This window comes from Sus scrofa, chromosome 2 (genome assembly GCF_000003025.6).
Source record: "Sus scrofa isolate TJ Tabasco breed Duroc chromosome 2, Sscrofa11.1, whole genome shotgun sequence".
NCBI lineage: Eukaryota > Metazoa > Chordata > Mammalia > Artiodactyla > Suidae > Sus > Sus scrofa.
Window position 1 is genome coordinate 134,685,798 of NC_010444.4, and position 27,865 is coordinate 134,713,662.

The 27,865-nt window shown below is 42.2% G+C and overlaps 1 protein-coding gene and 1 long non-coding RNA gene across 15 annotated transcripts in view; one reads left to right on the forward strand and one right to left on the reverse strand.

The window, feature by feature from the left end:
- SLC22A5 (solute carrier family 22 member 5) overlaps positions 1-27,865 on the forward strand; it is a 186,835-nt gene that overhangs the window by 25,057 nt on the left and 133,913 nt on the right. For 11 of the 13 annotated variants that reach the window (XM_021085423.1, XM_021085427.1, XM_021085430.1 and 8 more), the window contains exon 10: positions 25,903-26,016. In XM_021085423.1, the coding sequence (XP_020941082.1) occupies positions 25,903-26,016 (114 nt within the window). Of the gene's footprint in view, positions 1-51; positions 1,497-25,902; positions 26,017-27,865 lie in introns of those variants that run through there. The other 2 variants (XM_003123912.5, XM_021085433.1) reach the window with 2 other exon arrangements.
- Positions 7,498-15,126, reverse strand: LOC102157791. Of its 2 annotated transcripts, XR_002342095.1 has the most exons (5): positions 10,995-14,959; positions 10,739-10,816; positions 10,280-10,354; positions 9,455-9,560; positions 7,498-8,099 (listed from the first exon to the last, which is right to left on the reverse strand). It is a non-coding gene; the product is annotated as an uncharacterized LOC102157791 (long non-coding RNA). The 2 variants fall into 2 exon arrangements; XR_002342094.1 differs by lacking the exon at positions 7,498-8,099 and having other exon boundaries at positions 8,110-9,560; positions 10,995-15,126.

The window sequence follows — 27,865 nt, forward strand, 5'->3', positions numbered from 1 at the left end:
AGGCATCTTCTTAAGATTTGTTACTGATACCTGTTTGGCTTGTTTTTATAGAATAAAATATAGGCAGACTCCAAGTCACTCAAGGATGTTAAAAGATGGTGAAGAAAGCCCCAGAGTGCTTAAAAGCACAGCCTTCTAACACCACCTCCAGTAAGAAAGTGGAGAGGGAAGACTGTGCTATCAGAAATGGCTTGTGCAGACCCTGAGTCCTTCAGTGGCCAAGGTCTTTGTTGATTATTCTATGGACGCTGTGTCTGACCTGCTGTGGATGGACGCCCAGACTCAGAGCTGTAGTGGTCCTCAAGCACCACCTTCCCCTCAGGGACACTGTGGCTACTGGCAGACAACTTCGGATGAATCCTAACCACTACAGTGATGGACTTGGCACTTCCTAGGACGTTAACTTTGGAAAGACATGAGAGGTATTTACTAAATTTACATTTTCATTTCAGACGGCCTGGAAAGACCCCTGATAAAACTGGAGATCTAACCCTCCAGACCCACACCTCCCCGAAATGTATCCTTTCCCCACTTCCCTCTAATGGTGCACTTTAGAGGAAATGACCTCACAGGGAGTTGGATTTCTCATAGTCTCTCAGCGACAGAGACAGAGGATATTCACTGGGGTCGTTGCTTCCCCCGCGTAGGAAAGCACATGTCTGGGAAAACCTGAAGGTAATTAATATGGAGGGGACTGAGCGGATAGAGGGTACGGGAAAGTGCATTGGTTTATGGGCTCTTGGACCACTCAGTGTGACTGCTGGGTAGACTTGTTTACATCTGATCAAAGCACTGGGCTTGTCTAGGCCTATACGAGATGCATCATTGAATCTCCTACTTGTTTTCCTCCGCTGTGTGAATCACATCTCCTCACTACTGTGGTTTCTGATGTGTGGTTTAAAGGAAGCATATCAGTGAGTGAGACAACCAAACTTGTCTCTGCTCCCAAAACTATAATGTGGATTTTGATTATATGTGTTTTGTGTGTTATTTTTGTTGTTGTTGTTATGTCTTTTTCTCCTTAAGTTATTTGCCCTTCAGAATAGACTTAGGAAAGGCTGGTTCCTTAGTCTCCTGGTTTGGTGTCTTTATGTTTGTTTCAACCGAGAATCACTCCAGCAGAGGTCTGCAGTGGCCACTCGTGCAAGGCCTCACCAGCCTTAGCCACTAGCACTTCTCTGAGTGCCAAAAATGACGTCATTGTATGTGTTCCTTTTGTGATACTTAATCATGGGAAAAAAATTACAAAAGAAAAGCTTAAGTCATGTTCACTGTCTTTCAGAGTTGCTCACTTCAGTGGTGTAACACTGGGAGGTATTTTGTGTTCGGTGTAAAATTGTATTCTCTTTTCTGATTATGTTACCATGGTACTCCTAGAGTATATGCTTCATCTGGTTGAAAAAAAACACATATTTTTGTGAAAGGTACTGAAGTGCCTTGGGAAATGAAGATGTTTTAGTAAATAAAATAATTTTTTTAAGATAATAACAACAGCCCACAACTTGTATTTCCATAATTTGTTGAGCCATGCTACACCATCATGTGACTTTTCCCTTTGTCAGCTTGGGCTAATTCTAGCAGTGGTTTGTGACTAGTCTCTAAGGTTAAGATTTAATCCCCATGTCCTGGAGACCTTCACTCAATTAATTGATTGTAGACTGAGCCAGCATTCTTGCAAAAGTGTCTTTGCCTGGATACCGCTGAAAGCAAAGCCTGAGACCAGTGCTTCTGTGCAGTTAGGTAGTTTATTTAGAAACAAGATTCCAAGAAGCATGGAGTTCCCGTCGTGGCTCAGAGGTTAACAAATCCGACTAGGAACCATGAGGTTGCGTGTTCGATCCCTGGCCTTGCTCAGTGGGTTAAGGATCCGGCGTTGTCATGAGCTGTGGTGTAGGTTGCAGACGTGGCTCGGATCCTGCATTGCTGTGGCTGTGGTGTAGGCCAGCGGCTACAGCTCCGACTCGACCCCTAGCCTGGGAACCTCCATATGCCGCAGGAGCGGCCTAAGAAATGGCAAAAAGACAAACAAACAAAAAGATTCCAAGAAGCAGAAGTAAAAGATAGAGGGAAGAAATAGGGAAGGAGGGAGACCCATTATTAGAGAGACAAGGATGCCTTATCAAGATGGCCAGCACCAAGCTACTGCTCCAGCCAGCCGGAGGCTCTCAAGAGCCTTATGAAATGTATCTTAGAACCATCTGCACTGTGGATGAAAGGGAGGCCACTTACATGTTGGCCTCCGTTCCCCATTCAGCAAAGGTGGCCCCTCAGGTGTCAGCTCCCATATTTCCGGGTTCCACATGCATGAGTCTTAAAAAGCTTCTGTCCCCTGGCTAGAAAGCAAGAGGTAATTCATTGCAGGCCTGAGGTGAAGCACAGTCAGGCTACACTTCAGCGAAGCTGGTTAGAGTGTGTGAACTGATTAAGTGCAACGTGGCTTGGAGTGAGCAGTGGAGCTGAGAGGATTGGGGACTGGACATGGTGCACAAGACATTATATATTTTACACACACACACATATACATAGTGTGTCACAGGACAATCTGAGTTAGAAAGTATAGACAGATCTGGGTATAAACTCCAGGGTTGGGTAGATAACCTAAAAGCCATGTTGTGCAACAAAAGAAGCAGCATCAGACTCAGGTGGGAGAGAAGAAAGCTCGGCTTCTAGAACACTGTCAGTTTCTCTCCTCTCCTTACACCCAGTTCTGTGCAGGGTTCCTGATTATGTGACATCGCAGTGGCTCCAGAATATGAATTATAGCCCTTTCTGCCCTTTCTCCTGTTGTACAAATGAGCAGTTCTGAGTTTTCTCTCTTATTCTCAATGCCACCACTGATTCCAGTTGTTTGTGGCCTCTGGGTGCAAAAATCTTAAGTACCTAAATGCTTCAAGCTCTTCCTATTGGCAGGGCAATAGCCCACATCACTGCTCCCAGGCTGAACCAAGTATCTGAAAATCCAAGGCCTCTGTGCAGGCCTGCTGGACTCCAGTGTGGCTTGTTTCCATCAGAGCCATGACTTTGGGAAAGTGACTAGGTTGTCCGGACCAGGGATCTCCTCTCAAGGAAAGACGCATGTAGAGCCCATAGTCACAGGGATGTTTGGTGCATGATGGGATGCTCAGTTAATGCCCATAAGAATTAGAAAGTAGGATAACCACAGAATGAAAAGGATAAAAAAGGGAAGTAGAGGAGCAATTGAGATTTTTAAAATAATAAAAAAAAAATTTCTGCCATAGATCAAAGTGAAGAGTGTACCCCTTAATTTTTGCCTATTCTTGGCAACTAGTTCCCATCTCCATGGCTCCCTCAACACTCTCCTAAATTCCAAAGAGGCTGGTGTTTGCCAAAGGGAATTAGTCTGCTTAATACCTAGAATGAGTGACAGTGAATGAGTTGGGCAGAGGGCCATGTTCTCCGTGGGGTAGTAAGTAGCACAACAAATACTGTCCTTAGGTGTTTGTCATCTAACTGATTTTCCTAAAGGGCTTTTTTTTTTTTTTTTTTTTTGTCTTTTTGCCTTTTCTTGAGCCGCTCCCAGTGGCATATGGAGGTTCCCGGGCTAGGGTTCTAATCAGAGCCGTAGCCACTGGCCTACGCCAGAGCCACAGCAACGCAGGATCCGAGCCACATCTGTGACCTACACCACAGCTCACAGCAACACCGGATGCTTAACCCACTGAGCAAGGCCAGGGGTCAAACCTGCAACCTCATGGTTCCTAGTCAGATTTTGTTAACAACTGCGCCAAGACGGGAACTCCCCTAAAGGGCTTTTTAGGCTGATAGAGAGAGGCTTGATGCACTTCAGCATTATCAATACCTTATGTTACATGCCACTGCTATAAAATCACTTAGGAAAGATATATCTTTTTTCTCATTTGATCCTCATAAAAGTCTTTTGAGAATGATAATGGATGCCCAGGATAGCAGATCAGAGGCTTCTCGGCAGAAATCACATGTCTTCCTGGAGTCTCAGGCAGACCCACCCCCAGAAGGCCTCACCTTGGAAAGACAGGGCCTCACCTCAAGGACAAGTGTGCCAGAGGCTGCCGGAGACACTGAGACATCATCCGCGTTGGGCCAGCCAGAAGGCAGCAGCCAAGCTCCAGACTGACTTTTCACCCAAAAGTCTTGCATGAGAAACTCTTCTCGAGGATATGCAGGGTACATGTAGAAATACGCTCTACATATCAAGGAGAGTCTGCTAAATGCATGCTGCAGTAGCAGTGTGTCACAGGGATAGTTTGCCAAATCTTCAGAACTATTTTATTCACAATCATGTAACCTTTGATCATAAACAAAATAGTTCTGAAAATAACAAATGTCATCATAGAACTGCCTTCCCCAGACCAAATAAAATGAGCATAAAAAAATTAAAACCTATAAATCTTTTTCACCAAAATTAACCAAACAAGAAAGCAGCATAACTTAATACACTTTAAAAATTGGTGAAAGGAAGAGTTGTTGTAGCCCAGTGGGTTGAGAACTCAACATAGTGTCCATGAAGATGAGGGTTTGATCCCTGGCCTTGCTCAGTGGGTTAAGGATCCACCATTGCTGCAAGCTGCTGTGCAGGTTGCAGATGGAGCTTGGATCCACTGTTTCTGTGGCTGTGGCACAGGCTGGCAGCTGCAGCTCTGATACAACCCCTGGAAACTTCCATATGCCACTGGTGTGGCTGTAAAAAAAAAAAATGTAAAAGGAAAGAAATAGAAGATTCTAATATTGCCTGCAACTCTACTCATACTCAAAAGCCATCAACGTCTAGAATAGTCTCTCTACCTACCCCCACATCTGGTGAACAGCAGACTGGGTGAAGCCCTCTATTTATTTCCCTGTTCAAAGACTTTTGGCAACTACTATAGAAAACAAATGGATGAGATGGAGAAAATGGACACTGGAGCTGAGCATTCTGAAAGGAGTGAGACCTGCTCTATGAGAAATGCTAAAGGGAGTCCTTCAGGCTGAAATGAAAACAGCAAAGCAAATCCACGTGAAGGAATAAAGAACACGGATAAAGGGAACTACCTAATAAATATAAAAGTATTAATGAGAGTGAGGAAGTTACTACCAACCTTACAGAAAAAAAGGAGTATAAGAGAAGCCTATAAATTAGAATAACCTAGATGAACTGGACAAATTCCTAGAAACATACACATTAACAAAATCAACTCAGGAAGAAACAAAATCTGAACAGACTTAAGTAAAAAGATTGAATTAATAAACAAAAACCTCCCAACAAAGAAAAGCCCAGAATCAGATGGCTTGTCTGGTGAATTCTTCCAAACATTTTAAGAAGGATCAACACATCCTTCTCAACTTCTTCCCAAAAATAGAAAAGGAGAAAATACTTCCTAACTCATTCTCTGAGGCCAGCCCTGAGACCAAATCCAGACAAAGATATCAAAAGAAAATAAATATTCCTTATGAGCACAGATGTAAAATATTCAACAAAATACTGGTAAATAAAATCCAGCAACATAACAGGTTTATATATTGTGACCAAGTGGAATTTATCCCAGGGATACAAGGGTAGGTTCAAACATGAATCAATGTAATATGACACATTAATAGAATGGTTTAAAAATGATCCTATAAATTGATGCAGAAAATCATTTGACAACATCCAACACCTTTTCTTGATTAGGAAACAAAAAACAACACTCAGAGTTCCCATCGTGGCTCAGGGGTTAACGAATCTGACTCGGAACCATGAGGTTTCAGGTTTGATCCCTGGCCTTGCTCAGTGGGTTAAGGATCCAGCATTGTCATGAGCTGTGGTGTAGGTTGCAGATGCGGCTCAGATCCTCTGTTGATGTGGCTGTGGCGTAGGCTGGTGGCTGTGGCATAGGCTGGTGGCTACGGCTCTGATTAGACCCCTAGCCGGGGAACCTCCATATGCTGCAGGTGCAGCCCTAGAAAAGGCAAAAAGACAAACAACAACAACAGCAACAACAAAAAACCCTCAACAAACTAGAAATAGAAGGGGAACTCCCTCAACATGATAAATGGCATCTATGAAAATCCCTGCATCTAATATTACTCTCACTGGTGAAACTGAAAGCTCATCCCCTAAGATCAGCTTGGGTGTTCATCTGGCCACTTCCATTCAACACTGTACTGGAAGTTCTAACCATAGTAATTAATCAAGAAGAAGATATAAAATGTATCCAAATTGGGAAGAATATGGAAAACTATGTAATCAAAACAGTATTGGCAGAAAGACAGGCATATAGACCAATGAAACAATAGAGAGCCCAGAAATAAACCATCACAAATATAGTCAAATGATTTTCTTAAAATTTGCCAAGGGAGTTCCCTTGTAACTCAGCAGGTTTAGGATCCAGTGTTGTCACTGCTGTGGCTTGGGTCGCTACTATGGTGTGGGTTTGATCCCTAGCCTGAACTTCTGCAAGTCATGGGTATGGCCAAAAAAAAAAAAAAAAAAAAAAAGATGCCAAGACCATTCGAGGGGGAAAGGACAGTCTTTTCAACAATGGTGCTTGCAAAACTGGAGGTCCACTTGCAAAAGAACGAAGTTGGACCCTTACCTTTCACACCATATCCAAAAATTAACTCAAGAATGGATTATACAACTATAAATGTAATAAAATTCATTCAGTTAAAAAAATAAAATATAAAAAGTAAAAAGAATGGGTTAAAAAACTAAACATAAACTAATACCCTAAGACTTTTTAAAAGAAAAATATTTTATACTTCAATAAAAAAATTTTTTAAGTATATTTATGTATTTTGAGAGACAGCAATAAAAGAAAGGGGCAAATTTGTTAGCACTGGCAAAATGCTAATAATTGGTGAAAAAAATTTTGATGGGTAAAGAACTTGAGACTTTTCTCCAAATAAGATATACTAATGGCCAATAAGCACATGAAAAGATGTGCTAATCTTTTGGGAAATGCAAATCAAAACCACAATAAGATACCACTTCACACCCATTAGGATGGCTGTTATTAAAAACAAAATAAAACAGGAGTTCCCTTTCTGTGGGTTAAGTATTTGGTACTGACTTTGCAGTGATGCAGGTTCAATCCACTTCCAGTTGCAGTGGATTAAAAGGATGGGGTGTTGCCACAGCTGCAGCTGGGATTTGATTCTTGGCCTAGGAACTTCCATATGCCATGGGTGTGGCAAACAAAACAAACAAACAAAAGAGAAAATAATAAGTTTGGTGAGGAAGAAGGGAAATTTGGAACCCTTATGCACTGCTAGTGGGAATGTAAAATGAGAGAGTTCCCATTGTGGTGCAGTGGTAACGAATCCAACTAGGAACCATGAGGCTGCAGGTTCGATCCCTGGCCTTGCTCAGTGGGTTAAGGATCCAGTGTTGCCCTGAGCTGTGGTGTAGGCTGCAGACGCGGCTCAGATCCCACATGGCTGTGGCTGTGGCATAGGCCAGCAGCTACAGCTCGGATTCGACCCCTAGCCTGGGAACCTAACATATGCCGTGGGTGCAGCCCTAAAAAAAAAATAAATAAAATAAATAAAATGACACAGCTGCTATGGAAAACTGCATGGCCTTTAAAAAAAAAAAAAAATCAAACAGAATTATGATAGGATCCAGCAATTCCACTTCTAGGTATATACCCAGATGAATTGTAACCATAGACTTAAACATATTTGTACATCTATGTTTACAATAGCATTACTTAACAACAGAAAAAAGGGTGGAAACAATCCAAGTGTATATCAACAGACAGGTGGATGAACAAACTGCGGTACACACACACACACACACACACACACACACGCATACACATAGGACTACTATTCAGCCTTAAAAAGGAATGGAATCCTGAGACATGCTACAGCATAGATGAACACTGAAAACACTGTTAATGAACTCAACCAGACACAAAAGGGCAAATATTGTGTGATTCCATGTATAGGGGGTTCTGGAAGAGTCAAATTAATAGAGACAGGAAATAGAATAATAATTACCAGGAGCTAAGGGAGAATAGGTAATGGGAGATCTTGTTTAATGGGGAAACAGTTTCAGTTTGAGATGATAAAAACTTCTGGAGCTGGATGGTGGTGCTGACTGCACAACTTGAATGTACTTAATTCCACTGAAGTGTACACTAAAAATGGTAAATGTTGTATATATTTTAATCACAAAAATTAATTTTTTAAAGAAATTTTCAGACATAATGGAAATAAACATTCTTGAATATTAAAGTCAAGCAATAAGGTACCCATAAATCCTTTTTGAAAGAAACAATTTAAAAATTAAATCTGGCCAATTATTAAATGAGTTCATTTCCAACCCATATAATAAAGAGCTAAATTACTTAGTATAAAAAGACCTCCTACAAATAAATGAGATAAGCAACCTCAATAGAAAATTGGGCAAGAAATATAAATAATACAGATATTGAAGTACAGATGACTTTTAAACATATGAGAAGATTCTGTACCTCCCTAATAAAAATACAAATGAAAACTATACTGAGACATCATTTTCCATCTGTCCATCCATCCTCCTCCCTGTATAAATTCAAAAAGAAAATGTATCTAATAATATTTTCCCTAATATTAGTAGTAACAATTTTTAGATAGGATTTGGGGAGCTTTTAAAAGCTTTTATTGTTGTACCTGCTATACTGTTTATATTCCTTATAATGAGCATGTATAAGTTTTTAAGTAGTTTTAATTTGAAAACAAAACAATGTAAATAGGCAAGATGAAAACAAGGGTGAATTATTTTCTTCTATGTACTTTTCAGTATTTTTTAAAACTCCTTCAACCCTCTCCCAAATGTGCACATATTTTAATGTATTTCAACTCCTGGAGTTCCCGTTGTGGTGCAGCAGAAACGAATCCTACTAGGAACCATGAGGTTGCAGGTTCAATCCCTGGCTTCGCTCAGTGGGTTGAGGATCTGTTGTTGGTGTGGTTGTGGCATAGGCCAGAGGCTACAGCTCCAATTAGACCCCTAGCCTGGGAACCTCTGTATGCCGAGGATGTGGCCCTAAAAAGACTTTTAAAAAAATGTATTTCAACTCCTGATATGAACACTTCCAGTTTTATATTTCTTTTAGACACTCCTGCCTTCATACATACATTGTAACTTTTTTTTTTTTTCCCTGCTTTTTAGGGCTGAACTCATGGCATATGAAGGTTCCCAAGCTAGGTGTCGAATCAGAGCTGCAGCTTCCAGCCTACCCCATAGCCAAAGCAACGTGGGATCCAAGCAGTGTCTGCGACCTACACCACAGCTCATGGCAATGCTGTATCCTTAACCCTCTGATCAAGGCCAGGGATTGAACCTGTGTCCTTATGGATACTAGTCAGATTCGTTTCCTCCAGCCAGGACAGGAACTCCACATTGTCCTTCCTTATCTCTGATTATCCCAATTCTACCCATGTTCAAGGGTCACCTCAAAGCACATCCTTTCCTGGGAGGCATTATAGCTTATTGGCTAAGCGTCCACACCTGGAATAGATGTGCGGTCCATGAGATCCAAAAGTCGGCTTCTCCACTTAGTAGTACTATAAGTTCGGGCAACTCACTTAACCTTTCTGAGACTCAGTATCCTCACCTGTAAAAATAGATGGATGAGTTACCTCATTTGGGTTTTTATAAGGAGTCAACTGGATCATGCATGTAAAGTGTGTAGCAATAATAAATTTGTACTGACAATAATAATACCGCTGTTCCTCCTGACCCCCAGTGTAATTACGGACTCTGCAGATAATTAATCCTAGTCATTTTCTGTTTGGCTTAACGAGGGAAATAATAACTACCTTTGGGGAAAAAGACAGGGCTTCTACCCTCAAGGACTTAAGTAGTACATTCACTTTACATTTGGTAGTTTTTCTTTTCTTTTCTTTTTTTTTTTGGTCTTTTTGTCTTTTCTAGGGCTGCACCCGTGGCATATGGAGGTTCCCAAGCTAGGGGTCTAATCGGAGCTGTAGACACCGGCCTACGCCAGAGCCACAGCAACACAGGATCTGAGCTGTGTCTGCAACCTACACCACAGCTCACGGTAATGCCAGATCCTTAACGTACCGAGCAAGGCCAGGGATCAAACCCAAAACCTCATGGTTCCTAGGCGGATTTGTTAACCACTGCACCACAACAGGGACTCCTCTTTTTGTTTTTAACAGATATTTTTACTCATTCATCCCTTAATGAGAGACAGACCCCCAGGAAAATACCCTTCATAATGCCCACACTTACTTCTTTCTCTTTTTAGTCCAAGCAGACTAATGGTATCTGGGCTTCCCAAAAGCTTAGTAATAAAACATGTAAACTCACCTACCATCAGCTTCCATCCTTCACAGATGGGTATGGGCGGTCTGAGGTCTGTGATTAGTTGAAGGAAACACTGACCTGTGAGAAAGCGCAGTGTTCAAATACTCACGAGTAGGCATGATTTGTGTTCAAGCCTGCTCCAAGTAGGATAAGTCAATGTCAGGCCTGAAGAGCACCGCCCTCCGACCGGTGATTCAGCCAAACAGGCAATCACCAGAAGGTCATCCTATGCCACCCAGCTTTTGAGGACACCTTGCTCTGGGAAACAAAGGTCAGAGCTAGCGTGCTTTTTGGTGTGTTAACTTCTTTTTCCCAAGGAATGACAGATTTCCATCTGTGTCTTCATATGTATAAGTCTTTCCCTTTGGGAACACTTATAAAAGACTACTCCTCTTTCCCAAAAAGCCAGGGCTACCCAGAGCAAAATTATTTACCTTTGATTGTTCAAGACCAATTACTCACCCCCTTTCTGTGTTTTGCCTTTTGCCTCCTCCTCAAGAAAGTGAAGGGATATTTTTGCTAGTGGTAAGTCATATTTTTCTAGAGGGAAACAGTATAGTATTGAGTCTTAAACTGAGGTATGGAGACTATCCATGGAACAAGCATTTTATAAAGACGACCAGACACTAGCTCACAAAGAAGACATGGCTGATAGTTTAGTAGTAAGGCAGAACATATCCTATGAGTGGGAAAGTGGACAGAGAGGTCCCCGGCTCACCTGACACCTCACCCAGCATGTGCAGAATCAAAGCCCTCCAAAATCTGGTCCAAGATTCTCCAGTTCAATGTGGGCCATCACTGGGTCAGTCTGAGTCCTCCTAGAGCCGACACCAAGATGGAATTACACATTTGAGTTTAGTGGGGGAAAGGCTCATGAAATGTAAAGAGGAGAGGGAGCAGGAAAAGGCAGAGAGAGAGACTCAGACCATGATACAGGTATGTCCTCTATGAAAGGGGAGAGGGAAGGAAGGAGGATTAGGTAAGAAAAGCCTCAGATGCAGAGCAGTTCTGAGAAAGTGATGGGCACACTGAAAGGAAACCCCAGAATAGAAATATCCTGCTGAAGGAGCCCCACCTTGGAGCTGAAAGGGCTTGGCTCTAGTACCTGGACTGTGCTTGTTCATTCACTGAGAGCGGCCAGTGTGAGGCCTTGTGTGAACATTGCAGTAGATGTGAAGGCGCAGCAGCTGGAGGCTGTCAGCTTTGTTCCTTGTAGAAGGGTCTCTTGAAGAGACCTCTGATCACCTATATGGCTTCCACAATCATTCATTCAATCATGCAACCTGGGAGTCATGCATCTTTTTCTCCCTTATCTCTAAGACCCAATCCATTGCCAAGTTCCTGACTATTTTACCTCCCGAATATCTCTTATATCTGTACATTTCTCTCCATCTCTCCCACCATTACTCCCCTCATTTTGATCCCAATTGGTGAGCATATTTCAATCCATTCACCACACAGCAGACAGAACAGTCTTTTTAAAACATAAGTGAGATGATATAACCCCCTACTTAAACAACATCAGTCCTCATGGGATAAAGACCTAAGTCCTTAGCATGGCCTTCAAGACCTTAGCTGTTACGGCTTTTGCCTTATTTTCCAGCCTCCTACGGACTTGGGTTCTCCTTTCTCTCTTTCTCTGAGCTTCACTGACCCTTTGGGTATCAGATTGAAAATGGTTCATATCCAGCCTGCTTCAGTTCCCCAAATTCTCCAAGTTTTTCCTGCCTCAGGACCTTTGCACATGCTGTCTCCTCCACTAATTATCTCTTCTGCAACCCCATCCCCTGTACCCAGTGAACTAATCTTCACTCCTTAGCTCCTAGTTCAAACAACTCTTCTTTAAGGAAGACTTCTTTGACCCCTCAGGAAATTTCAAATCCTTCTCTGAGAATCAAATGCCCTTTGTAACATTTAGAATAGTATTCTATATTTGACTGATTATTTGAATGTCTGACTACCTCATACAAGTGTGTTTCCTGAAGGCAGAGACTGTGTCAGTTTTCATTATTGAATCCCCATGATTAGCAGAGTGGCTGCATTTTGTATTTGTTGAAAACATTTGTTGAAAACATTTGTTGAATGAATGATGTATCTAAAACAGGTTTTAAATATTTTTTCTTTTTATGTGAATCACACACTAGGTGTTTTCTAACCATTTCTTTCCATTTACGTTGTTCTCCAGATGTCTGACATGATCTCCTCCTATCTCACCCCACCCTCTGCCCATGATAAAATTTTTGAGGGCTGGCCTTGGACTTGGATTTTTGGGTCTTCATTGATGAGCACTGCGGGCCTCAGTGCTTGTTGCGAAAATGGCTATTGCACAAGATTTTATTCTAGAGTTAGAATTTCAGGGACGGTAAGAAAGAAAAGAAAGTGAGTTATCCCCAAAGAAGTGGGATACAAAGTTAAATTATAAATCAAGCCAATCAGAGCCAAGATACACAAAATGCCTCCATAAAAAGCAATAAGGACTCCAGGACTTACAAGGTCTAACAGTACTGTTACTTAGTGAGGCCTTATTCTATCTAAAAAAGAAATGTGTCCATCTGAGAAGGAGCAGCCCAGGCAATATAATAAAAAGATACAAGTATTGACCAGGCACCATTCCAAGGGGTAGGGCTGGCCAGACCAGCAGGACTGAGTGCCCAATCCTCCCAGATTTTCGTTGTGGAAGAAGACAAAGGCTACTCAAAGCTGATATCATTAAACATTTACGTCAGATAATTCATCCTTCTGATTCTATTTTATGCTCACCAAACCACTTTCTGACAATGAGGGTCCACACTGCACAGTTACAAGAAGAGAGTCACTTAGTAGGCCCACTCTATAGAGTCCGATGTTCTGGACAGTATGGCTTCTGACAAGAAACAGTGAAGCTCCAGGTTTTGGATCAGATGGCCTTTATTTGAACTCTGACTCTACCACATACATACATACCAACTGTGTTTCCCTAGTGATTTCCTTCATCTCCCCCCCCCCTCCGACTCCCCAACTGTAAAAAAGACCACAAGGTACCACATGGCTGTGGAGAGAATTAAATGAGGCAATGCATATAACACACTTAACATGTCTAGCAAATGGTCAATAAAATCAATAAGTTTGCATTCTGATTTCATATAATGCTGATTATTAATTAACACTGGAACATTGAAAAGATGAAAATTTTGACCCCATAAGGCCAAGGACCAAATCTAGACCTTAGGAAATCACCAAAATGATAGATTCCAGGCTAGCCATCACCTCCCGGCACCTCTGTTTCCATGGGTAACATTCATAAAAGGTAACCAGGATTTCTCTCTATCTTCTTGTCTTTTTTTCTCTTTTCTTAACCCTCCTCTCCCAGACATTCTTTTTATTCAGAAGCAGATTTAGCTCTACTTTGCCCTCAGAATCAAGAATGATTGTCCTATAACAAGGAAGAGGCTCCTAGGCTTGTCTTGATTTTTTCCCCCACATCATACTGCAGACAAAAAGCATCACTTTCTGGAGAAGGAAATGTGTTTTTCTAAGGTCATCATTTGGCCTGCCTCACTTCCCCACCTGCTCTTGTGGGACCACTGGGAGGATTTTATGCTTTTGTGCATAAAAAGCCACAACCTCAGTCACAAATCAAGGCCTCCCTCAAGCAGGGAACATGCCCAAATTTACAAATGAGCAAACCAAAGTGACCCTGGCAGATTAAGCAGTATGTTATGTTTCTCTGTTCCAGTTATCAGATTGCTCTATGCAAAACCAACAAAGAAACACAAGGCACTGTGTTTGGAGCACAGAGTCTTGACAATGTTTTTCACATTTCTACAGAAATGCTTACAAAAGTATTTTTCAGATTCTGTGACTAATGCTTGATTGAGCTGGGGGGACTTCAGTCAAACTTTGAGGCAGTGCTCTATTCTAATAAAAACTTGTTCCAGTGGCATGATTATAGGGGCTAATTGTCAGGCTAAGTGTGAGGTGCCTTCCAAAAAAATTGCAGTGCCCCCTCAGTTCTTCTAAGTCAAAATAACACAGTTCAAAAAAAAAAACCTTTAAAACTATCCTTTTATCAAATGACCATTCGAAGATGTCTATTAAGCATCCCGAAAAACAATGACTTGGTCGCTGCCCTCAGAGAAAGCACCTAGAGCCTAACAGAAAATACTAAGTATTTTCTTCCTTATATCGTTTCATTTAATTCCCACAACCCTGAAGTAGGTAAGGTTATTATCCTGATCCAACAGAAGAAACCATGGCTAAAGGAGTAAATATTTTGCCCCAAATCACACAGCCAACTTGTACCTGGAATCTCTAAATCCGTGGATTATGAAGATGGGCACCACTTAGACCAGGGAGTCCAAACCTTAATCTTGCTCCAGTTTTTCTTATCAAATAAAGCATGTCTCCCCCGCCCCCCGCCTTTCACTGGAATCACTGACTTCGATGAATCCCTGACCCAGGATGAAAAGCCTGGTACCTCACCATCAGGACCGAGCTGTCCGCGGTGCGGATGCCCCCAGCTGGGCAGAGGGACCAGTGCGCATGCCTGGGCTGCGGAGCGCCCGACCCCTGGGGTCTGCGAGCGAAACCTGCCTCAGTTCCCTTAGCGTCTCCCGCCCGGCTCCCTCAGAGCCTGGCCCCCCGGCCGTCCAGGCCAGCAACCCACGAAGCGCCGCCAGCAGCCTGGTCGCGGTGCGGGGGCCAGCCTCCACCCGCGAGGCCCCAGCGGGCGCAGCACGAAGGGCTTAGAGGGGAAGCAGCCCCGAGAGACAGGCAGGGTAGCGGCCTCTCCGGCGGACGCGGCTCCCGCCGGAACGCTGCCCGCGCGGCCGCGCGCTGACCCGAGGCCCGGGGCCCCCGCCTCTGGCTGCGGGCCCGCGCTCCGCATTCACCGCGCGCTCGGGCCCGGGCCCGCCTCTCGGCCGTTTTCGCTTTCGCTTTCCTGCCGAGAGCGTTGAGGAAAATGAAAGTGTTGGTGTCCAGGGCCGGCGCAGCAGCCGTCGGGGCGAGGGGCGCAGTGTGCGGGGCGGCCGCCTGGAGCAGGCGAGCTGGGGCCGCAGCCCGCGCCCGGCAAGGTAAGCGCAGCCCCTTCGCGGTCGCCTCGCGGGCTCCTCCTTGCGGACCGCGCGGGCGGGACGCCAGGCGGCGGTTGGATGCGGGCCGGCCGGGCCGGGGGTTGCTGCCGCGGGGCTGGGAGGGCCCGAGAAGGGGCCCAGCTGGACTTTGGAGGCTTCATCCTCCGGGCGGGGCTGGAAAACCTGGGCGGGGGGCTCGGACTAACGATCTGGCAGCCTGGGGTTGAGGGGGGCCGGGGGTAAGCCAGGCCACCGCTCTCATCACACGTTTTCTTTTTGTGGAACGCCGACATCCCCCACCCCCACCCAAGAATTTTAAAAAAAGAAAAAAAAGAGGTATAAATGCCCAGCAGTGTGACTCACCTGAGCCCAGCAGGGAGGAACTCTCAATTGACTCTTCTTACCTATCAGACTCCTCTGCTGCTGCCTGCGGCCCCATACCTAGGGCGGTTTGGCTAAGTTTTTCGAATCTGGTGCACTTGGTCGCACCTGGCGTGCCTCGCAAGCGTTCTGTCTGGCAGGGGTGCAGCTGGGAGGCCTGGAGAGTAACTAGCCCAGGATGCCGCCCTCTCCCCACAGCCCTGCCCAGGTAAAGACAAGGGCCGCCTCTGCAAGGGCCCTGACCCTGGGACTGGCAGAAATGGTCAGGGATGGCCCTCCAGGACTCCGTCCTTCCCAGACAGCACACACTCTTTGTCCACTGTGTCCCCTGGAAAATGAGATCCAGCTCTTTGCCCTTGGTCACGAATACGCAGCTCAGAATTGGGCTCCACCTCAAGGCTGTGGAGAGAGTCCCTGCTCTGGGGTGTTCCCCATTCCCTGGCAAGAGAAAATAGATATGCCAGGTGCCCGCAAGACCAGTTGTGTAGATAGGAGAACGCACTAGTGTTAGAAGTTAAGTGCCTGAATCTACGGGTACTTGACTTAGGTTGGAGTGATAACAGTTTTTGTAGGCAATACCAAGGACCCCCCCCACCCCGCTTTACTCAACTTTTCTTTCTGCCTCATCACATGGATCTGATCCTAAGACCTATTACTGAAGGAAAATTTGAATAATCTTAACTGTGAAAACAGCCATTTGAATTTGACAAAAGATGGAGGTCCTAATTCTTAAAACATGGAGTATCCCATGTGTACTCCCCTCCCGGGTGATGCTGAATATTCACTGCTTTTAGAAAATACCACCTTTATTATGAGCCAGAAAATCAATTAAAAGTATACAATTCAGTGCTGGTTAATATATTTGTGGAGTGTGTAACTATCACCATAATCCAATTTTAGAACATTTTACTCCATTAGCAGTCATTCTCCAGTAGCCCTTAATATTCCCCTCCATGGCTCTAGGCAAGCGCTAATCCACTTTCTGTCTCTATATATTTGCTTGTTTCTGGACATTTCGTGTAAATGAGATTATAGAATACGTGGTTTGTTGTGACTGGCTTCTTAGAGTTATATAATGTTTTAGAGCTTTAGGCACATTATAACATGTATCAGGAGTTTGTTCCTTCTTATTGCCCAGTATATTCCATCATGTGGATGTACTGCATTTTGTTTGTCCATTCATCAGTTGATGGACATTTTGGTGGTTTCTACTTTTTAGCTTGTAATGAATAATGCTTCTGTGAACATTAGTGTACACATTTTTGTGTAAACATATATTTTCATTTCTCTTGCATGTATACCTTGAAGTAGAATTGCTGGATTATATGGTGTGTCTCTTTTTAAACTGTTTTTCAAAATAACTGCAACATTTTACAATCCTACCACCTGTTTGGTAGTGCATGACTGTTTCAATTTCTGTACATCCTCACCAACACTTGTCTGTATTTTTGGTTACAGCCATCCTAGCAGGTATAAATCTCTAGCTCACTGTGGTTTTAATTTGCACTTCCTGGATGGTTAATGATGTTGAACATATTTTAGTGCGCTTTTGAGCCATTTGTATATCTTATTTGAAGTGTTGTCTATTCACAATTATTTTTAAAATTTGGCTCTTTTGTTATTAAGTTGTATTATTTATATGTTCTTTTTGTGTGTGTGTCTTTTTAGGGCCACATCTGTGGCATATGGAGGTTCGCAGGGGTTGAATCGGAGCTGTAGCCTCTGACCTGTGCCACAGCCACAGCAACGCCAGATCTGAGCCTCATCTGTGACCAGATCCTTAATCTACTGAGCCAGGCCGGGAAGCGAACCTGTGTCCTCATGGATACTAGTCAGATTCATTTCTGCTGAGCCACAATGAGAACTCCATAATTTATATATTCTTGATACATATCCTTTATCAGACAAATGAGCTGCAAATAGCTCCCCACATTCTGTGAGTTATCTTTTGACTTAATTGATGGTGTTCTTTGAAACAAAAATTTTTTTCAGTTTTATTGATGTCCAGTTGATCAATATTCTCTTTTATTTCTTGTGCTGTTGGTGTCATATCTAAGAAATCCTTACCTAACCCAAGGTCATGAAGGGTCACTCCTGCGTTTTATTCCAAGAGTTTATAGTTTTAACTCTTACTTTTTAGTCTATAGTCTACTTTTTTTTTGACGTAAAACTTTAAACTTTATGTAGTCGTATGCATCATTTTCTTCCTTTTAGTTTGTGCCATTTGTGTCTTACTGAAGAAATCGTTGTCTACCTAAAGATAATAATATTTTTTCTGTATTTCCTCCTACAAACTCTGTTGTTTCTTCTTTTACAGTTGCATCTTTACTCCACTTGGATTTTGTTTTTTATTACTATGGCTTTGTGATTTGCCTTAATAGGTACCATTTCATTTTTCTTTTTCAAACTCTTCTTAGCTTGTCATGGACTTGTTCTTCCATAAACATTGAAATATCTGTTTGGAAAATTTGCCAAAAGTCCTTCTGAAATTGTGATTGGAATTTAATTGAAATCATAGATTGATCTGGGAGGAATTGATATTTTTCATTGTCAAGTCGTCTCACCCATGAATATGTATCCATCTATTCATGCTTCCTGCTTTAATAGGGTTTAAAATTTTTCTCCACAGGATTCTTACATGTTCTCTTTAAGATAATTGCTAGATTAAATAATTCAATAATATTACTATTACAATGGTATCTTATTTTGTTATACTGTTGCCTGTTACATGGTTTCATTTTCTCTCTCTCAGTGATTGGTAACAGTTGCTATAGATAAATGAAATCAATTATTTTTAGGTTGGTCTCATCCCTATACAGTTATCTTTATGAACTATTCATTCTGATAGAGTTCTGTAAATAACTATACCAGTTGCAACCACTGACAACTTTTATCTCTTTTCTTTCAATTTTATACTTTGTTTCCATTTTTATTGTTTCTTCTTAAATTGTAGCGGCTACTGCCTGTATAATTCTGTTACATGGTGGAGGTAGGAGCAAGCATGCTGTCTTGTTCCATTCCTTAAAAAGAATAGATATAGTTTCCCTATTAAGTTTGATGTTAGTTATAGGCTTTTAGATGGTAATCTTTATCAAGTAAAGGAAGTCCCTTTCTTTAGGATTTGAGATACGAAGGAAAATATAATCCCATGCACTACTTTCTAATGAGAAATTTAACAACAAACTGTGGCTAAACTGATGAATAACCAAGCTATGAAGTAAAGGTGGTAGGGATGACAGGGCCTTGTTCTCTTAATCCTACTCTAAAAGTTGTTTTTGTTGTTGTTGTTTTGTTTTGTTTTTTAAATCACGATTTGTTATTGAACATTGACAAGTAGTCTTTCTCCGTCTGGTGGAATGATCATGTGATTGTCCATGTATTATTAGGGTATATAATGCTAACTCTTGAAACAACTCCAACATTTCAAGGGCTTAAACCAACAAGGAACTCACGTATCACATTCAGGAACTCAGGCTCTTTCTAGCCAGTGTCTTCCCCGTATGCTAAGACCTGAGTCCTTCAACAGATCCTTTTGGTTGTCCAGAGATGACAAATACCGCTTCTACTCACATTCCACCGGCAAGGGCTATAATGTGGTCCCACCTAGTTGTAAGGTGGCTGGGAAGGATATTGGTATTTCCAGGAGGAAAAGGAGAACAGAGAAATGGTGGGCACTAGTAACTTGTTCTGTAAACCATAAATGTGGTGAGTTATATCGAAAGATTTTTCTGACTTTAAAAATTCATTTCTTTGTTATCTTATCATGTAATTTTCTGAATGCACTTTTGGATTTGATTAAATAATATTTTACTTAGGTGTTTAGCATCCATGTTTATCAGTGAGACTGACCTGTATTTTTCTTTTTTTTTAGAGCAGTCCATATTACAAATTTCAAAGTTTTAGTAACCTTAAGTTAGACAGTGTTTCCTCCTTTTTTTCTGTTTTTTGAAGCAATGCATTTAAGATAGAAATTGTCTGTTTTTTAGAATTTATTAGAATGTGCTTGTAAGACCTTCCAGGCCTAAGATTTTTATGGGGAAGAAGTTCTAAAAGGTACTTCACTGTCTTAAATAGCTGTTCACATTGTCAATAATTTTTGTGTGGATTTTGGCAATTTTTCTAGAAATGTATTCATTTTATCAGTTTTTGAAATGTGTTATCATAGTTATTTTTATTATTATTGTATGTTTTTTAATGTCTATTATATTTGTCATTTCCTTTTTTCCCCCTGTAGTTCCCCCTATACACCTTCTATCAGTTATTCTTCATCCGTTTCCCTAGATGTTTGTTTATTTTCACAGAAATACTTTGGGTTTTGTTAACCACCTTTATTTTTTGTCCTCTGTATCCTCTGTTTCATGATTCTGCCCTTATATTTATTATCCCATTTCTTCTTCTTTCTCTGGTTACATGCTATTAGTGACATTCATAAAGTGAGATGGGGAAGTCCACTCCTGTCCCCTGTAATTCTACTCTGTATAGGCAACCAGTTACCAAATTGGTGTTTTTTTCTAGATTCTTTTCTGCGCTTATATATTTTTCTACCACTTTCTGAGCTATTTAAGTCAGACCTCGTTCTGTGCCATATACACACACAGATACACATTTTCTTTAAAATGTAGTATCATGATTTATTTATCCATTTTCCATTATTGGGCATTTAGTTTGAAAGTCTAATGGTAAAATTTAATTCATTCATATTTATTTCGATCACTGGTAAATGTGGCCTTATTTCTGCCATCTTGTTTTGGCATCAATTTATCATGAGTTCTCTGAGCTTTTTTCTTACAAACTACTTCTGGATTCATCAAGGTGTTTTTGTCCTCATTCCTTCCTTCATTTTATTTAGTGACTTGAATAGGACCCCTCATTAAATTCTCAAGCATAGGTAAACATATTTTCCTATAAATGCTAAAAATTAATCAGACCCTCTAGTTTCATTCCAAACATAAGAAACTTTTTAGCATGTTTTTAATTCTCTTCTGTCCCACAGGCGCATATATGCACGTGTCTGCCAAGGAATTATTGAAATAATCTGCAAGCTTTCTGTTGTTACTAACTCTTCATGCTTAAAATAAACTTTTAGTTTTCTATTTTAAAAGTCTTTTCTTAACAGTTGCGTTAATCTGTAATCTACTTGTGCAGCTACATATCATACCAAGATAGGAAGGCTTAAACATATGTTTCTTTTAGAGTTTTCCTTGACTTACTGAAAATTTGTAGTTATTTGTGTCTCAAAAGTAATTTTCCTTTGGGTCTCTTATTTCTCCAAAGTATACTTTGGAATCCATGCTCTTCTGATCCTCATTTGACCTTTGCCAGCACAAAAACATTCTAAAATATTTGCAAATGCTAAAGTCACTTACTCATGCTTTACTGAGTTTACTTTAGCTTGGTGAAACCAAGTGCAATATCAGTTTGTGTAAATTTACCACTATCTGAAGGTTCATATAATTGTCCTCCCCTAGGGTCAGAGACTTGCTGGAGGAATACGAAAGTAGCTTTGAAAATTCATCTGCTGAATATCTTTTACTGAAAAGCTTAACATTTTTGTTTATAACTCTTAGTGCTTGAGGGTAAAGTAAAATGGGCACTGTCATAGTAAACCTATGGTAAAACTAACTTGGATGGAATTTATCAAAACTTTTGGAAAGTGTCCATACCTTTTATCCCAGTAATTCTACTTCCAGACATGTATCCTAAAACATGTTTCCCTTTGGGTTTATTTCAGGCGGTGCAGGGTAATTTTATGTGGTACACATTTGTGACCTCGTCTAACACTGACTCCCATAGAGAGGAAGTGACTCCTCTAGTCAGCTCCTTTCCAATCTCCTGATCAAGGGAAGGAGAAAAATCTCAGCTTAGTGCTAGTATGACTTTAAGAACTTTTTAAGCCTTCCTACTCTCCCATTTCATAGAAAGGGATGAGAAAAGGGATAGAAGTATCAGTGCTAGTTTCATGACACTGTTAGGTTTTCCATTGTATGACTGCCTTTATGACATATGATGCTGGTTTTCCATTTATAATAGTAAATAAGTTTTGCTTTTTAAAATCCTTTTTTTTTTTTTTTTTGCTTTTTAGGGCCACACTTGTGGCATATGGAGGTTCCCATGTTAGGGATCGAAGTGGAGCTACAGCTAGCGGCCACAGCCACAGCAATGCCAGATCCCAGCTGCATCTGTGACCTACATCACAGCTTGTGGCAACTCCGGATCCTTAACCCACTGAGCAAAGCCAGGAATCAAACCTGCAACCTCATGGTTCCTAGTCAGATTTGTTTCCACTGTGCCACAAAAGGAACCAATAATCTGAGCTTTAGACACAGATTTTAAATGGAGAGATGTTGTAATATATGGAGCTGTTCCTCCCAGTGCGACTTCTGTTATCATAAAATTAGAAACAGCTCAGTTGTCCAACAGTAGGGGTTAGTTACGTGATTTTTGATACCATCCAACGATGGAATAGTGCCAACTATTAAAGTATATTTATTTATTTATTTATTTATTTATTTATTTTGTCTTTTTGCTATTTCTTGAGCTGCTCCCACGGCATATAGAGGTTCCCAGGCTAGGGGTCGAATCGGAGCTGTAGCCACTGGCCTACACCAGAGCCACAGCAACGCAGGATCCGAGCCGTGTCTGCAACCTACACCACAGTTCACGGCAACGCCGGATCGTTAACCCACTGAGCAAGGGCAGGGATCGAACCCGCAACCTCATGGTTCCTAGTCGGATTCGTTAACCACTGCACCACGACGGGAACTCCTTAAAGTATATTTAATGACATGGGAAAATTATATACCATTATGTAAAACAAAACTGGTTATAAAAGAAAAATATGCATAGTATCCTAATGTTTCAGAGAAAGCATGTGTGTGTGTGTGTGTGTGTGTGAATCTCCAAAAATATTGGATGAAATATTTCCAAATAAATTGTCCCCGGACTCTTGTTACTACAGGAAATTTTTGTGTTTTGCATTAATAAACATGCTAATTTCCTCCCTAGAAAAACAATATATACATATAGCTATTTTTAAATTAACCTGTTCTAACCTTAACAGTACTGCTTGGTATTTGCCATCTTCGGGCACTCCTGGGTCCTTATATGCTCCAAGAATCCAGTTAGGTCCCTGTGGCCTGCTGCAAAGCCCTGGAGAGATAGTGCCCTCAAGACTTCCTTGTCACCCCTTAGTACACTCCAAGGTACTTGGTCTTGGTGGGTGTATATTTATATTTTTGGAGTAAAATAGAGTATACCTAAAATTCTTTGACATAATTTTTATTGCCTCATTTTCTCAATTAGGCTGGACCAAATTAAGATTCTAGTTTTTTCAGCAGGTCTGAATCATTAAATAAGAATGGAGGAGATGCTGAGAGAGGGTCTCCTGGTTTCTCCTTTATTCTCTTTCTTTAACTTCTGTGTTATTCTACTTACTATGAAATTTATCCGTGTTGGATATAATCATGGCTCGGCTTTACCTGGGTTGAAGATAACGTGTATTTAAATTTAGTTACCTCCTTTCCAGGATTACAGAATCTTTCTTAGGAAAAAAAGGTTCACTACAAGGCCTAAAGCTTAGCAGAGACAATTGCTACTTTTTGCCTAGTAGAAATTACAGGGATGTTACTTCTTAGAGCTTTTCCTGGAAATCCCTGGACTTCTTTGTGGAAGAGGGTTGGTGGGTCCCTGTGAAGTGACTAAATTGTGTCTCTATCTGGAGGTGGGCCTTACAGCCTTGGTGCAAGCTTCCTCCTTCTGCAAAAGGTGGTAAGCTCTGTCAGAGGTGAGCCAGCCAGATTCCAAGCCTAAAGAAGGCCTGCTGCAGCATTCAACTAATGTCTGCCAGGGTCCAGCAAGACCTTTGACTGGCCGGCTCCTCCCCTCCAGGGGTCTTTCAGCTCCTCTGTACCTCACTGCAATTGCTGTGCTTTAAGCTTGCACATCTCTAGTCTAGACAACCCTTTCCTGCCCTCCCTTTCTTCTTACTTCTGGTCTGTGTTTTATAGAAACCAGTATTTGTTGCTGTAACAAACACCACAAAATTAGTAGCTTAAAACAATCCAAATTTACTCTTTTACAGTTCTGAAGGTTTCAGAGGGGTCTTTTCCTTGTGGAGACACTGGAGGAGAATCATTTTGTTGACTCCCAGCTTCTGGAGGCTTCCTTCATTCCATGGCTCAGGGACCCTTCCTTCATCTTGAAAACTGAGGCACCTTTTTCCTACGGCGTCACTCTGACACTCCTCTTCTGTCGTCATGTCGCCCTTGGCTTCCCTCTTGTAAGGACACTTGCGGTTACATTGGGCCCACCTGGATGATCCAGGACGATCCGCCCCCCATCTCAAGATCCTGAACTTAATCGCGTCTGCAGTATCCTTTTTGTCATGTAAGGGGATATATTCAGTTTCTGGGGAGTCGGACATTGACATCTTTGGCAGCACCCTTATTCAGCCTACCACCTAGTATCATCTTTTTAAAACACACATATCCAGCCATGTTCCTCCTCTGCCTAAGGCCCTTGTGTGGTGCTCCAGTTCTCAGAGGATAAGGATGTCTCGTGGCTGGGAGGGTTGTGCAAGGGCGCCCACCCCTTTTCCACATCCTCTTGCCTCCTCTCTTCCCACTCTACTTCTGCTTGCTGTCCATGATCCAGCCTTTGCACATGATCTGCTTTTTACCAAGAATTCTTCTCCTGGAGTTCCCATAGTGGCGCAGTGGTTGGCAAATCCGACTAGGAACCATGAGGTTGTGTGTTCTATCCCTGCCCTTGCTCAGTGGGTTGAGGATCTGGCATTGCTGTGAGCTGCGGTGTAGGTCGCAGACGCGGCTCGGATCCTGCGTTGCTCTGGCTCTGGCGTAGGCTGGCGACTATGGCTCCGATTAGACCCCTAGCCTGGGAACCTCCATATGCCACGGGAGTGGCCCAAGAAATGGCAAAAAGACAAAAAAAAAAAAAAAAAAAGAATTCTTCTCCTTTTCACGCTCCATCCCAGGCCTTCCTAAGGCTTTTGAGCTCCCTAGGATGCTCTCATAGGGACCTGTGCCATTCTGCTATCATACCTACCATAGGTTAACATATTTGCCCATCTTTAGTAGTCATGTGCCTCTCCTTTGTGAGTCAGTAGTCCTTACAAGCAGGGACCATGTCTGTTTTTTGCCTGTCATTGCATCCCAGCAGGGTGCCTGCTTTTGGTGGATGGTTAATAAACACTTGGGAATGAATGGATAAATGAATGAATAGTAACAGCATAGCTATCCTTATCATTCTCTTTCCCTCTTACTCTGCTTTTTCTTCGGCACACCATTTATCACCTCTTCTCTCATAGCCTCTCTCCGCCAGAAGAGAAGCTCTCCATGAGAGCAGGGGCTTTGTCTTTTGTGTTAATGCCTCTTTTCCTAGATGCTAGAGCAGTGTCTAATCCATAACAGGCAGCTGATAAATATTTGGGGAATGAATGATCTGTAGGATGCTCAGAATCTCTTACAGGGTTTTCATATATGACCCTCTTTAAAATCAGGTATTATCAAGGCTTTCATTTTAATTATTCAGCCTAACTCAATAATCAGGCAGATTGGCAGAGACCTCCTAAAACAATTCACCTATTTTTATGAGGATTAAATGAGTTAATAAATGTAAGTCATTCAGAGCAATGTCTGGTACATGGTGAGCCCTGTGTAAGGGTTTGCTGCTGCTGTCAAAAAATACTTGAGGAGTTCCCGTTGTGGCGCAGTGGTTAACGAATCCGACTAGGAACCATGAGGTTGCGGGTTCGGTCCCTGCCCTTGCTCAGTGGGTTAACGATCCGGCATTGCCGTGAGCTGTGGTGTAGTTCACAGACTTGGCTCGGATCCCGCGTTGCTGTGGCTCTGGCGTAGGCCGGTGGCTACAGCTCCGATTAGACCCCTAGCCTGGAAACCTCCATATGCCGCGGGAGCGGCCCAAGAAATAGCAAAAAGGCAAAAAAAAAAAAAAAAAAAAAAAAAATACTTGAGCCCTTGATCATTTAGAATTTTTACTCACTACATATGTCACAACTCTGTGGTGGGATCCCCAACACAGAACTGAAGAAGTTCTGTTTCTTGCACCTGGACAGGACCTAGCTCTTCCAGCTCCCTGGGGACAAGCCCAGGCTGGGAGTTTTAGGTGAGTGACTTAAACCATAACTTGTGTTGTTTTCTGTTTTGCCTGCAGGTGGCAGCAGGCCCTGGACTTCTGTACTGCACACAGCCCTGAGGCTGGATGGCAGAGAAACAAGAAAATGGACTCCTTCCTCCTGGAGACAAGAATGCCAGCCACCAGCCATGGGTGAGTTTGGAGCTCAAGCAAAGCTTTTCTCTTATTTGTGTTCTGTTATTTGTTTTTAAGTTTTTTTTATTTGTTTGTTTTAGTGTAATACAGGTATTTGATTTTGAGGTGGTTTGTTAATTTTCACAGTTTGTTTATAAAAAGCAAAAAACAATAGCAGTGAATGAAGCATTAATGGAATGTCACAGGTGGATGAAGGGCAAGGAGGTCATCCACTACATCGTGAGTGTGGTGTCCCTTCTCTTCTACACCTTGGGTCTGTCCCCTTTCTCACCCTAGGAGGTAATACCCGTCCAGACAGTTCCTTTAATTCAATAAGTGTGTAGTAAGCTGGAAGTACGAGGTGTTTTTTTCTAAGGATCTTGTGGTCCTTCTTCCAGTTGCCCACAGGGTGGACTGTTCCTGTGCTGCCAGAGAGCTGTCCCTGGCCCAGGAGGGCCCTGAGCGTCTCTCTGATTGCCCTGACCTTGAGGCCCCTTGGAGGGTTTTTCCCTCTAATCTTCCCCTCATCCCACAGCTGGGAATTTCACAGCTCTAGTTTACTGATCTGAAGACCCCCATTAGTCCTGCAATCTGAGAAGCGGAATGGGAATTGTTTATATTCTATTTCAACCCCATTTGTTAACTTTGTCCTCAGTAGACAATAATTCTCATTTTCATATTTGAAAATAAGTATACTTTGTGTCCTTAAAGCCAAGGGCAACCATACCACTTGTTGGCATTCTAATGAGGCATCTAGCAAAGGCCCTCCTTGATTTTCAGCATCTGGTAGGTTTGGCCATGTCCTTCCCTTAACTGCAGCCCCTTTGAGATCATGCCTGACAAGGATTCTGTGACATTTCCCATCAGTGCCAAAAGTCTTTCTTTGCGAGGAGCCGGATGGTCCCATGTCCATCACGCCAGCCTGTGCCTACTTTGCCCCAGGCCTCCATGTGTGTTGGCACTGTGCTCCAGGGTTTACATATTGTTCACTGTCCTCAAAAACTTGGTCAAACTGGTGATATTATTCTTTTGTTACAAGCATGGGACCAGGATTCAGATATTTGATTACTTACAGAGCTAAAAGATAGCAAGTCAAAGTGGCTGCCCAAGGTCTCTGTAGCTCTTGCCTCTTATCAGAAAGTAAGGCTGGCCACTATGGGTAGAAGATGAATTGTATTTGTTCTTATAGACCTGAAAAAGGAAGAAAGTGAAATTAGTGGGAAACAACATTATAATTCCCAAACAACCCCTTTCTCTAAATTTACTTTTATCCTAATTTTACATAATACTATTTTTCTTTTTCATCTCATTTAAACTGAATTGCTGGCACACTGGTAAAATTTGCCTTTATTACTGTTTGCCTATGTGCATCATTATGTGTACCAGTTGATGCAAGGTAGTTGTATCGTTAATTTGAAAGAACTGTAATTTCCATAAATTGGAAAAGTTTGATTTCAAAAATTTGAAAATTCTTCCTCTGCACCCAGGAGGTTTGGTGACCTTTCTGAGGATGCACCCACTGATGAGGCCTAAGCTCCCTGAGCATAGCTCTCTCTCAGCCTGGTTCTAGTTACTGATGAAAGCCAAATCTCAATGGTCAAAATCAGGAGTTCCCATCGTGGTGCAGCAGAAGCGAATCCAACTAGGAACCATGAGGTTGCAGGTTCGATCCCTGACCTCGCTCAGTGGGTTAAGGATCTGGCGTTGCTGTGACCTGTGGTGTAGGTCACAGACGTGGCTCGGATCTGATGTGACTGTGGCTGTGGCTGTGGCTGGCAGCTGTAGCTCCAGTTGGACCCCTACCCTGGGAACCTCCATATGCTGTGGGTGCAGCCCTAAAAAGCAAAAAAATAAAAATAAATTGTCG